The sequence below is a fragment of the Hylobates moloch genome, unplaced genomic scaffold (assembly GCF_009828535.3).
Source record: "Hylobates moloch isolate HMO894 unplaced genomic scaffold, HMol_V3 SCAFFOLD_13, whole genome shotgun sequence".
NCBI lineage: Eukaryota > Metazoa > Chordata > Mammalia > Primates > Hylobatidae > Hylobates > Hylobates moloch.
In genome coordinates this window covers 36,152,025-36,165,084 of record NW_026652288.1, presented here as the reverse complement: position 1 = coordinate 36,165,084, position 13,060 = coordinate 36,152,025, and the positions used below count along the sequence as shown (strand labels likewise).

At 45.7% G+C, this 13,060-nt stretch overlaps 1 protein-coding gene across 7 annotated transcripts in view; it reads left to right on the top strand.

Annotated features, from left to right (window-relative positions):
* Positions 1-13,060, top strand: part of HNRNPUL1 (heterogeneous nuclear ribonucleoprotein U like 1) — a 46,375-nt gene that overhangs the window by 9,794 nt on the left and 23,521 nt on the right. For all 7 annotated transcript variants that reach the window (XM_032172841.2, XM_058426264.1, XM_032172839.2 and 4 more), the window contains exons 3-7: positions 425-578; positions 2,309-2,382; positions 4,483-4,622; positions 7,893-7,992; positions 9,965-10,077. In XM_032172841.2, the coding sequence (XP_032028732.1) occupies positions 425-578; positions 2,309-2,382; positions 4,483-4,622; positions 7,893-7,992; positions 9,965-10,077 (581 nt within the window). The remainder of the gene's footprint in view (positions 1-424; positions 579-2,308; positions 2,383-4,482; positions 4,623-7,892; positions 7,993-9,964; positions 10,078-13,060) is intronic.

Genomic DNA, 13,060 nt, shown 5'->3' with positions numbered 1-13,060 from the left:
GGTATGACTTAAAGAGGTTATTGCACCTATGGGATGGCTTAACCAGAGTGATTCTGGCCTCTTTTGGTAGGGTAACTAAAGCCTGTAGAATTAGCTGCAGGACCACAGTACCCTGTTGAATTCATCCTCTCCCGCTCCCTTGCCAGACTGAAGAAGCTTTGTAAGAACTAAGGCGGAGAGGTTCTTTGGGAAGAGAAATTGGAGAATTTAGGGTCATGGCATCTCAGATCCTAGCCCTGTTCTCCAGTACGGCCTTCTTGGCTGGCTCAGCAGGCTTCTGTTGAACTCAGCAAGCTGCCTGTGCCCAGCCCTTCATCACTGTAGTGAGGATCCTGCTCACATCTCCCAAGGGAAAAGGGACCAGAAAAGTGATAGCTGGGGAGCTTGCGAGTGTCTTGACCATCTGAATTTGTCCTGGCAATAGAAATGAAGACAGAGATGAAGCAAGGAGCACCCACCAGCTTCCTCCCGCCTGAAGCTTCTCAACTCAAGCCAGACAGGCAGCAATTCCAGAGTCGAAAGAGGCCTTATGAAGAAAACCGGGGACGGGGGTACTTTGAGCACCGAGAGGATAGGAGGTGGGTGTATGAGGCAGCAGTCACCCTTGCTCTGGTAGGTCTCTATATCCATAGCCTCGTGCTTGCTGAGGACATTTGCACTAACCTAGAGGGTCTGAGTAGAGATTCCCTCTGCTTTCACACTCTTCCTATCCCTTCCTGTACTTACTACCAGATTCAGCTTTCCTAAACTTTGGTCCTTCCCCCAGTTCCTCCCTTCTTACCTGCAGGGTAACTTCTAAATATCTTAGACTTTCACGTGAGATGCCAGCCTGCCTCTTCTGTCCTTTGCCTTACTGCCCCTGCAGTCAGCTGCTTGATACCCGTAATGAAAGAAAGATCTATTTCCTAACACTGCTCCCAAACACACATCCTCTTCCCATTCATCCACTTGTTCAGTCAGCTCTCACAGTGCTGTCACGAAGTGCCCACTCTTGGGCTGGACACTAGCAACATACAGATGGACAGTGGGTTTTGCCTTCTGTTGTTCCAGTATGGGACATACACAAGTAAGCCACAACCTCTGAGGTGAGTAGTCAGGATGCAGGTGAGTTTCAGGAGTTCAGAAGAGGGAGCAGCCTCTGTTTTGGTCATTTCCCTTCCCTAACAAGCCCTTCCCTCCTTTCCCTCCAGACCAAGTCCTTCCCTTCCCTCCTTCCTTCCTTCAGTTCCTGTCTGAAGCCTTTTGCAATTGTGAAAACTAGGAATGGCCACTGTACTCATCTGGACTAGTCATCTGACACTCTGTTTCCTATCTAGCGGAGTCCACCTTCTAAGTAGCTTGTTACTCTCCGAGACAGGGCCTGGATCTCATAGGCTATGATTTAAGTTAGGACATGGAGCCCACCTCATATGGGGTTCTTCCACTGCTTCCCACAGAGCAGAGGCCTGGAAGCTACTTACTGATGGAGAGCAAAGGAAGAATACTCGCTCTGATCCTGGGCTGGCAGGGAAGGTTTCCTAGAATGGACAACATGTGATGAGCACAGCTCATCCGTGTTAGCCCTGGCCTGGCGAGGCCAGAGGGGCCCTCCACCAGAGGGAAGCCTGCTGCTGGGAGAGTCAGCAGCCAAATGGGCATGGGCTCCCCATCTGCATGCAGTGCACTGCGACCACCCAAACTGTCCAGGCAGGACCCTGAGTGTTAGACTCTACCTTTCTACCCTTCTTCCTCATTCCTGTACAGCAGAAACCAACAGTGTTAAGTCCCTTTTTTAATATTTTGGTAGGAAAATGAATATCGTTTATAATTTAGGACACAGAAAAAAATGGGTCATCTCAAATTCTTACAGATGGAGGATTTTAAGAAGCCTGGTACATGGATAGATAGTAATTATTGGGATTTATCTAGGCTCTTGCACATTCCCCTTCCTGGCCAGCACCCTTTTGGGATACTGCAGCCTCCGAACAGTAATAGAGATCAGTGTGGAAGTGGTTGTCAACATGCAGAGGGTACGGATCAGAATCTTAGGGTGTAAAAAAAGACTGAAAAAATTCCCTAAATGATTCTGATGCCCCCATTCAGCAGAGCATGCCTTGTCCAATCCCTGTCTCCACCGTAGGAGTTGACAGTCATTGCTCTCCTTGCAAGGATGTAGGGTTTCAGAGTTCTTTTGCCCACCTCTGTGGAAAGAAATGGAGATTCAGGAAGCAGTCTGGAGGCCACTCATAGATTACAGCAGAACATTCATTTTCTTTCCTTTGTGCTTACCCATTGTTCTTGTGTGACTTAACCCCTGTTTCTAATACAGGGGCCGCTCTCCTCAGCCTCCTGCTGAAGAGGATGAAGATGACTTTGATGATACCCTTGTTGCTATTGACACCTGTAAGTCTTTGGAGTGTGCATCTAATTCTGCCTTACAGTCAGTATGGGGAAATCGTGTCTTGACCTTCACCAGAATCCTTGCCTGGCACCGTCCAAAGACACTGTTAGTCCACATGTGAGACACAGCTTAGCTCTGGAGCAAGAGTACTGGTTTGGAGGCAAAAGACCTACTCCCAACTCTAGCAGTGGGACCCTGGGCAAGTCATTCTACTTCTCTGAGCTTCCCTTCAGGAAGGAGTAAATCTGCCGTAATAACCTCAGAGGATTTTCAGGGATACTCCTCAGTGGATATAGGAGCAATTTGGAAAACCCTGAACCGCCCTGTACACACAGGGGTTGTCATCTAATCAGGAAGGGAATCTGAGTGCAGCTGGGGAAACTTAACTCTTTGACAACCAGTTCCCATTTCCATCAGCTGCTCACGTTCCTGGTGAAACCAATGCCACTGTGTCCTGTGAGGCACTAACCTGGCCCGCCCTGCTGTCTGTCCTCCAGTTCAGTTTTTTTTCCACTGGATAAGTGGCTTTCACCTTCACTGTGCATCTGAGCGTTTGGAGGAATTATTATAAAAGTCCTTTCGCTCAGACCTCCTAGTCAGAGTCTAAGTGGTAGAGCCTATGAACCCAAATTTTTACACGCACCCAGAAGCCCAATCAGGTCTGAGAACACTGCACTTCTCAACAGAGCAGAAGATAAGCAGCAATTTATTCATCTATTTCTACAGAAGCTTATGTTTATAAAGCACTGGCTACATGCTTTAGTAAGAGATAAAAATATACACAATCTCTAATATCACAAGCTCTCGAAGACAAAATCTACCCAGAGTAGAGGTAAACATTGTTTAAAAAATGTTGGCTGGCAGTGGTTCATGAGGCAGCGTCTGATGAAATGCAAATGTACAGACCATGGCGGTCAGCCTTCAGAGAAAGGAGAGCGCCTTATGGGAGGGATGGTTAGGAAAGGCTTTCTTGGAGGCATGACTGGCTCCTTGAATACTGAGAATATTGAGAAGGGTAAGAGCAACAGTAGGAGAGTCCTAGGCCCATGAAAGGAATTAGGAGCCTATGGGGCACCTGAGCATTGGTTCCTGGGTGGCAGATGTGGATCAGGGTCAGATCCCTGTATAGCTATTGGAAACAGAAGTCCGGCTCCCAAATTGATAGAATTAGCACAGAGGGTGGTAGGAATATATGGTGGTGGTGATTAACCTTTTTGTATTCTAAAAACTAGTTTGAGCCTGGGTATCATGGCGAAACCCTGTCCACGAAAAATATAAAAATCACCCGGGCATGGTGGCATATCCCTGTAGTCCCAGCAACTCAGGAGCTGTGGTGGGAGGATGGCTTAAGTGCAGGAGAACAGAGGTTGCAGTGAGCCGAGATCATGCTACCATACTCTAGCCTGGGTGACAAAGCGAGACCTTGTCTCAAAAAAAAAAAAATTAATTTGAAACTGCTGAGGATATGGACCCTCTCCCTAGCAAATACACATCCCCACCAAAGACATTTGTTGACAATTTCTGAGGATACCCCTGAAGCCCATCCTTGGATCCCACCAGATAAAGAACCCCAGTTCCTCTCTGAGGTCACACAGGCCGATTTGCAGTACTCCACATCCTCCCTACTCAAAGGCAGAGAGGTTCGGGGTGTGCTGGTTCCTTTTGAAACTGCCTCCATGATGTGTTCACTTGTGTACTCCTGGTCAGCACTTGGGGAACTTCCCTCTGCCTGTTTCTTTCTTAGGACTTTTAAAACATCAGCCAGGCCGAGCGTGGTTGCTCACGCCTGTAATCCCAGCAGTTTGGGAGGCCGAGGCAGGTGGATCACCTGAGGCCAGGAGTTCGAGACCAGCCTGGCCAACATGGAGAAACCCTGTCTCTACTAAAAAATACAAAATTAGTCAGGTGTGGTGATGCATGCCTGTAATCCCAGCTACTCAGGAGGCTGAGGCAGGAGAATCACTTGAACCTGGGAGGCGGAGGTTGCGGTGAGCCAAGATCGCACCATTGCACTCCAGCCTGGGCAAAAAGAGTGAAACTCCGTCTCAAGAAAACAAAACAAAACGAAAACATCAGCCAACTGTGGGCTTTTTCCTTCACAGATAACTGCGACCTCCACTTCAAGGTGGCCCGAGATCGGAGTAGTGGCTATCCGCTCACAATTGAGGGCTTTGCATACCTGTGGTCAGGAGCCCGTGCCAGCTATGGGGTCAGAAGGGGCCGTGTGTGCTTTGAGATGAAGGTGAGTAGGAGCAAGAGAAGGGGAAGGGACAGAGAAGTCCATCCATTGTAATATCCTGATACCAGCCACCTTGGTCAGAGCTACAACTGCAAAAGAGATTGGATTGTGCAATACTGTGTCCAAGCAGACAAAACTGTGATGAACTCAAGAGAACTACATCATTGTTAAATATCATATTAGAAAAGCAGGCCAACCGTACATTGCTTCATCAAGCAGATATTTCCTTGGCGAGATTCGACCCAGGTATTATGTAGTCAACCAGTGTAGTGATGACATGTTTGTAGAACTGAGAAAAGAAGTTGTTTGGAAGAAAAGTGATCTAGAAAGAATAGACTCAGATGTCACTTATCGAAGGGAGGCCAGAGGGAGAACAGGGCAAAGAACTGCCAGCTTAGGCCAGCCTCTGCTGTCATCTCTCCACAGTTCCATGTCAAGTTATGTTTATGAAAATAATACATGCTCATGTTTAACAAAAGTTTAGACAGCACCGAAGAGTACAGGATAAAACACGTTATTCTCGCCAGGCGTGGTGGCTTTTGCCTGTAATCCCAGCACTTTGGGAGGCTGAGGCAGGTGGATCACGTCAGGAGTTCAATACCAACCTGGCCAAGATGGTGAAACCCCGTCTCTACTAAAAATACAAAAAAAGTAGCCGGGCATGGTGGCGGGTGCCTGCAATCCTAGCTATTCAGGAGGCTGAGGCAGAGAATTGCTTGAACCCAAGAGGCAGAGGTTGCAGTGAGCCGAGATCACGCCACTGCACTCCAGCCTGGGCGACAGAGTGAGACTGTCTCAAAAAAACAAACACACACGTTATTCTCATGTCCTGTCAGTCCCCATCCTACCATCCCACTCCCTGGAGGGGACTTCTGTGTTAACAATTTCTTACCTGTGATTTGTGTATCCAAACTTACTGATGATAGCTAATAACGCATAGAGCTCTTTGCATACACAAGATACAGCACCAAGCTCTTTACATGGATTATCTCCATTAATCCTCACAGTACCATCTGGAAACAGGTACTGTTAGCCCCAGTTTTTAGAGGCACATTATTTTATGTACCTCTCATAGAGAAACACTGCAACTAAATAAACTACGCAGTGTTTTCTTTTTTTTTTTTTTTCTTTTTTTTTGAGATGGAGTTTCACTCTTGTTGTCCAGGCTGGAGTACAGTGGCGTGATCTCGGCTCACTGCAACCTCTGCCTCCTGGGTTCAAGCAGTTATCCTGCCTCAGCCTCCCCAGTAGCTGGGATGACAGGCATGTGCCACCAGGCTCGGCTAATTTTTGTATTTTTAGTAGAGATGGGGTTTCTCCATATTGATCAGGCTGGGCTTGAACTCTCGACCTCAGGTGATCCGCCTGCCTTGGCCTCCCAAAGTGCTGGGATTATAGGCATGAGCTGCCACACACAGCTTACACAGTGCTTTCTCATCACATTTATTGTAAGATGGATCCTGATTTCAGAGATTTTAAAATGTGTGTCTGAAAAGCCAGTGAGAGGCCGGGCGCGGTGGCTCACGCTTGTAATCCCAGCACTTTGGGAGGCCGAGGCGGGCGGATCACGAGGTCAGGAGATCGAGACCACGGTGAAACCCCATCTCTACTAAAAATACAAAAAATTAGCCAGGCGTGGTGGCGGGTGCCTGTAGTCCCAGCTACTCGGAGAGGCTGAGGCAGGAGAATGGCGTGAACCCGGGAGGCGGAGCTTGCAGTGAGCCGAGATCGCGCAACTGCACTCCAGCCTGGGTGACAGAACGAGACTCTGTCTCAAAAAAAAAAAAAAAAAAGCCAGTGAGGCCGCAGGTAGATACGGATATTTGGCAGTCTAGTCTTTTAATATGAAATTAAGTCAGAAGGCTTTTTTTTTTTAACTTAATACTGTATCTTGGACATTTTTCTGTAGGAGTACATTAGCCCAATGTACTGCTTTGCTCCTTGTTTTTTTTTTGTTTGTTTGTTTTGTTTTATTGACGGAGTTTCACTTGTTACCCAGGCTAGAATGCAGTGGTGCAATCTCTGCTCACTGCAACCTCTGCCTCCCGGGTTCAAGCAATTCTCCTGCCTCAGCCTCTCCAGTAGCTGGGATTACAGGTGCATGACGCCACGCATGGCTAATTTTTTGTATTTTTAGTAGAGATGGGGTTTCACCATGTTGGCCAGGCTGGTCTCGAACTCCTGACCTCAGGTGATTCACCCACCTCGGCCTCCCAAAGTGCTGGGATTACAGGCATGAGCCACCATGCCCGGCCTGCTTCGCTCTTTTTAACTGTTGCATCATATTTTGTGGCACGGATATACCATAATCAGTGCCTTATTGATATTTTTTCTGATGTTAAAATATATATATATATATATATATGCACATATATACATCCAGTGCTGCACAGAATGTTGCATATACAAATACATTCACACATACATAGACATACTTGTCCACATATTTGTGTATCTATAGGATGCTGAGTTATAGAGCATGTGCATTTACGGGGTTTTGTTGTTTTTTTGTTTTAATGTTTTTGTAAAGATGGGGTCTTCCTATGTTGACCAGGCTGGTTCCTAACTCCTGGCCTCAAGCCATCCTCCTGCCTTGGCCTCCCAAAGTGTTGGGATTATAGGTGTGAGTCACCATCCCCAGCCATTTACAGTTTTGATAGAGACTTCTAGATTACCTTTTTTTTTTTTTTTTTTTTTTTGAGACGGAGTCTCGCTCTGTCGCCCAGGCTGGAGTGCAGTGGCGCGCAGTCTCGGCTCACTGCAAGCTCCGCTTCCCAGGTTCACGCCATTCTCCTGCCTCAGCCTCTCCGAGTAGCTGGGACTACAGGCGCCTGCCACCACGCCCGGCTAATTTTTTGTATTTTTAGTAGAGACGGGGTTTCACTGTGGTCTCGATCTCTTGACCTCGTGATCCGCCCGCCTCGGCCTCCCAAAGTGCTGGGATTACAAGCGTGAGCCACCGCGCCCAGCCAAGACTTCTACCTTCTAAAGACACTGTAACAGTTTATCTTTCTACCAGATGTTACAAGAGTCTCTTACACTAAAAGATAACTGTATTTTGAAATGCGTGTCTCGGTGGCCCTATACTCTACTGATCCCTTTGGAGGCCCTGGCTTCAGTTCAACAGGCTCTTCAGAGCTGCTTAAATGCTTCTTCTCCAGCAAGAAAAGCCACTGCTATTTTTTAATGCCTGATATGCTTCCCTCCTATATTGGCTCATAACCTATGGCCTCCAGAGAAGCAACCCTGAGCCCTTTTGTCCTCTTTCCTCAGATCAATGAGGAAATCTCCGTGAAGCACCTTCCATCTACAGAGCCTGACCCCCACGTGGTCCGTATCGGCTGGTCTCTGGACTCCTGCAGCACCCAGCTAGGTAAGGAGGGGTCAGCTCTGCAGTCCAGAGAATAGTGACTGTCCCTACCCATGGATTTTCAAGGCTCCTAAGCTTCCTTTTCCAGTGTCAGACTTAGAATAGAACTAGACTGAAGTGGAACAGGTACAAGGATTAGATACATGCCACTGTCTCTGTCGTGCTGTATTCAACTGAGAGGACTATGGTCATGAAACAACTTTTCTATGAAGAATCAATTGTTACCCTTCATCTTTTAGGAGAGGGTCCAGAGTTCTCTTTAGGAATCTATTCCCTTCCTGTAAAAAGGATCAGTGTCTCCTGCCCATAAACCAAGCTGCAAATAAGTTCCCAAGCTCCATTAAGTTCTGTCTGTATTTTCTGTCCAGAGCCTAACCTGGAGGAAAAAGGGGAGCAGAGACCAGTGAGGCCAGGGCTAGTTGGGAGAGAGGCAGGGGCTGCCTATTGAAAGGTTTTGAATTTTGTGGGTCCCCAGGCTTCAATGACCTTCTGGTCGCAAGTGACTGATTATTCTGACCAATGCTGACACCTTCTGGCTTCCGTTTATGATCATACAAACGTTCTAATTATGAAAATAATATGTGTTGCTTGTAAGAATTCAGGCCATACAGAAAGGGAAAAATGAAAATCCTTCCTAAACCTGTGAGATAAACTAACCAATGTTAACATTCTATTTGTAGTCTTCCGGACATTTATTTTTTTGTACATATTCAAACGATCACACTGGGACTACTTTGTATAGCCTTGTTTTAATGTATGATGAGCATATTTTTGTAAATAATTACAGCTTTTTGACTACTGCATAATTTTCCATTTTATAGTTGCATTATTTAACAAGTCCCCTTCTGTAGCTCATTTAAATTTATTGCAAATTTTTGCTGTTTTAACACTTGAGCCATTATCCTGGTCCATAATTGCCTGACCACTTAAGACTAATCTTTAAAAGTAGATATATTCTCACTCACAAGTGTTTGTTTAAAAAATGTGTTCACATGGACTTAGAGAGTGGAATAATAGATGATGGAGACTCAGAAGTGTTAGGGAGTAGCAAGGGGGAGGAGGATGAGAAATTGGTTAATGGGTACGATGTACGTTTTTTAGGTGTTGAACACCCTAAAAGCTTGACCACTATGCAATCTGTGCATGTAACAGAATTGCACATGTACCCCATAAATTGGTACCTCCTCAAAAAGGTATATATGTTAGCACAAAAAAAAAGTATACAGTTTTCATTTCCATATGTGTTTTATTTAAGACTCATAGGTCATCTCATCTTATCTCTGTCTCCGTTTTGAGATGTAGGTGGTGGCAGTTGATAGGGATGGGGAAACAGTCCAGAAGGGTGAAGCACCATATCCAGGGTCACATAGCTGGTTTGTAGCAGAACCAGGCCTGGCATTCATGCTTGTCGGCCCCTGCTTTTCTAGCAGCATACTCTTTGGGTTCTGCCAGGAATCTCTAACTCAGGTGTCCGCCAGAGCCCTTGGGATCTCTCAGTCATATCACTTCAGCACCCAGTTCTGTAGCCTGAGGAAATCCAGTACCTTTCCCAGGGGTCAGTCCTCATGGTCTCCAGGAGCAAAATCCAGCCCCTTCACTGATTTCTACCACGAGTAGACTGGACTGAATATTGGGTGTCACAAGGAAGGGTTGCATCTCAGCATACAGCCATTCTCCTCCATCCCAGCTCCTGTCTTCCTTTCCTCCCTTTCTTTTCAAATTCTCCCTTTTGTGCAGAGTAATTCAGTTGAGCTCCTACTCCCAGACTGGACAATGAAACCCATCAAGCCCTCCAAGTTCTACATCATTAAGGGCTTCCTTTCACCCTTCCCCACCCCTATTTTAAAAAGGCATCTGATTAATAAAACCAGTAAAGAAAATGATTTTCTTCTTCAAAAATAAAAGTATGTGGCAGCCATCGAGGCTGTTATGACCATCGCAGGTTTAACCTGCCTTTGCCTATTTCTTCCGTCAGGCGAAGAGCCTTTCTCCTATGGCTATGGAGGCACTGGGAAGAAGTCCACCAATAGCCGGTTTGAAAACTACGGAGACAAGTTTGCAGAGAACGATGTGATTGGCTGCTTTGCGGTGAGTGCTAGCAGCCTGTGGGAGTTGGCAGAACCAGATGTTGGGCTACAGACTTCTTTTTCAGGATACCTCTATCCATTGTCTGCCCCATATCCAGCCACTCTCGCCATACTTCTTTGTCTCTGCTTGACAGACTGGAATGTTCACTGTCATTTTGTGGGAAATTCTGTCATTCCATCTCCTCTGGTCTTGTGTGCAAAGTTTTCAGATGACACCCTGAAGAGGTTTGGGGACTTCAGGTGTGCATAGCCTTCCTCCATTCCTGGGTACCAGAGTAACATTTTCTAAACAAACCTAGGAATTTTTTATCTTTCATTGCTAGGAAATAGCCTGTCTGCTCTTGAAGGCAGTGGTATTGGCTCTTGCCCCATGTTGGCATCATCTTATCCCAAAACTTCTCCCTTTCTTCATCTCACATTGGTTGAGCCAGGCTTCCTACAATGCACTGCCTTCTGGAAGAGTAGAGATGATGCAAAACAGAACAGCTGCTGCTGCCATACTTCAGTCTTTGAGAGCAGTGACCAGCAGTCACCATGCTGTACAATATGGCTGTCAGCTCTGGACTGGACTCCCTGGACCCAGTTCTGTTCTTCCATTCACGCCCTGGGCAATTTGCCCTCCTTGTTTTTCAGTTCCCTCTAAATGAGAATCTTTGCACCTACCTCAGAACTTTGTGTGGAGTCATTAAGTTAATTAAAAGAACTTATAATAATGCCTGATACACAGTAAGTGCTCAGTAAATACCACTTAATACTGTTAACATTAGGAGTTATAAGAGATGTTTATAAAATGTGCCATGAGGCCCCAGAGGAAGTGATCACCCGGATGGATTCATCCTCTGAAGCTTATTTTGCCTTCCTTCATATTTGTACACACGTACTCTTCCTTCTTTTTTTTTTATTTATTTATTTTTTTGAGATGAAGTTTTTTGCTCTTGTTGCCCAGGCTGGAGAGCAATGGTGCGATCTCCGCTCACCACAATCTCCGCCTCCTGCGTTCAAACGATTCTCTTGCCTCAGCCGCCTGAGTAGTTGGGATTACAGGCATGCACCAGTATGCCCAACTAATTTTGTATTTTTAGTAGAGACGGGGTTTCTCCATGTTGGTCAGGCTGGTCTCGAACTCCCGACCTCAGATGATCTGCCCGCCTTGGCCTCCCAAAGTGCTGGGATTATAGGTGTGAGCCACCGTGCCCGGCCCCTTCTTCTTTTTTTAACTTTGAGATAAATTCAAACTCAGGAAAAAGCTTGAGAATAAAGAATTCTCATAGGGCCTTATCCAGATTCTAACATTTGCCACACTTGCTTTACCATTTTCATGTTTATGGTGTACATACACATAGAGAGTTAACTCTTCAGCAACATGTTTGAATTGCACTGGTTCACTTATGTGCAGATTTTTTTTCAATAAATATATTGGAAACTTCTTTGGAGATTTGCAACAATTTGAAACAACAGACGTATAGCCTAGAAATATCGGTAAGATTAAGAAAAAGTTAAGCATGTTATGAATGCATAAAATATAAGTAGGTACTAGTCTGTTTCATCATTTACTAGCATAAAATATTCATAAATCTATTACAAAAAGTTAAAACTTATCAAAACTTGTGCACACAAACACTGACTCTACATGGTACCATTCACAGTTGAAAGAAATGTAAACAAACATAGTAGTACAGTATTAAATCATAACTGCTTTTTTTTTTTTTTTTTTGAGACAGATTCTTTTCTCTGTCACCCAGGCTGGAGTCTCGTGGCACGATCTCAACTCACTGCAACCTCCATCTCCGGGGTTCAAGTGATTCTTGTGCCTCAGCCACCCGAATAGCTGGGATTGCAGGTGTGCACCATCACGCCTGGCTAATTTTTGTTTTTTGTTTGTTTGTTTTGTTTTGAGACAGAGTCTCACTTTGTTGCTTAGGCTGGAGCACAGTGGTGCAATCTCAGCTCACTGTAACCTCCGCCTCCCGGGTTCAAGTGATTCTCCTGCCTCAGCCTCCTGAGTAGCTGGGATTACAGGTGCACGCCACCATGCCTGGCTAATTTTTGTATTTTTAGTAGAGACGGGGTTTCACCATGTTGGCTAGGCTGGTCTTGAACTCCTGACCTTAGGTGATCCACCCGCCTCAGCCTCCCAAAGTGCTGGGATTACCAAGTGTGAACTACTGCACCTGGCCTAATTTTTGTATTTTTAGTAGAGATGGGGTTTCACCATGTTGGTTAGGCTGGTCTTGAACTCCTGACCTTGGGTGATCCACCTGCCTCGGCCTCCCAAAGTGCTGGGATTACCAAGTGTGAGCCACTGCACCTGGCCTAATTTTTGTATTTTTAGTAGAGATGGGGTTTCACTGTGTTGGCCAAGGTGGTCTTGAACTCCTAACTTGAAGTGATCTGCCCACCTCGGCCTGCGAAAGTCCTGGGATTACAGGTGTGAGCCACCAAGCCCAGCCAACTGCATAAAATTAACCAGCACATACTGTAATAATTTTGAAGCCACCTCCTATTGCTATTATGGTGAGCTCAATTGTTGCAAATTTCTACTTAAAACACTGTGTGTTGTACATCTTCACGTGAGCAGTTCTTTTCAGTAAATTGTGTATCACAGTAAAGTGATCTCTCGCAATTCTCGTGTATTTTTTAATCATGTTACTGCAATATCGTAAGCCTTGAGTAACACCGTGGGATCCATACGAAGTGCCACTAGTGATGCTGGAAGTGTTGCTCAGAAGCAGAAAAAAGTTATAATATTACAAGAAAAACTTGAATTGCTTGATATGCACTGTAGTTTGAGGTCTGCAGCTGTATTTGCCTGCCATTTCAAGATTAATCCAGCATAAGGACCACTGTAAATGAAAAAAAGAAAAAATTCCTGAAGCCATCACTACTGCTGTGCTAGCAGGTGCTAAATCCTTGCACTTTTTATCATATTGAAAATGCAAGGCCGGACACTGTGACTCACACTTGTAGTCCCAGCACTTTGGGAG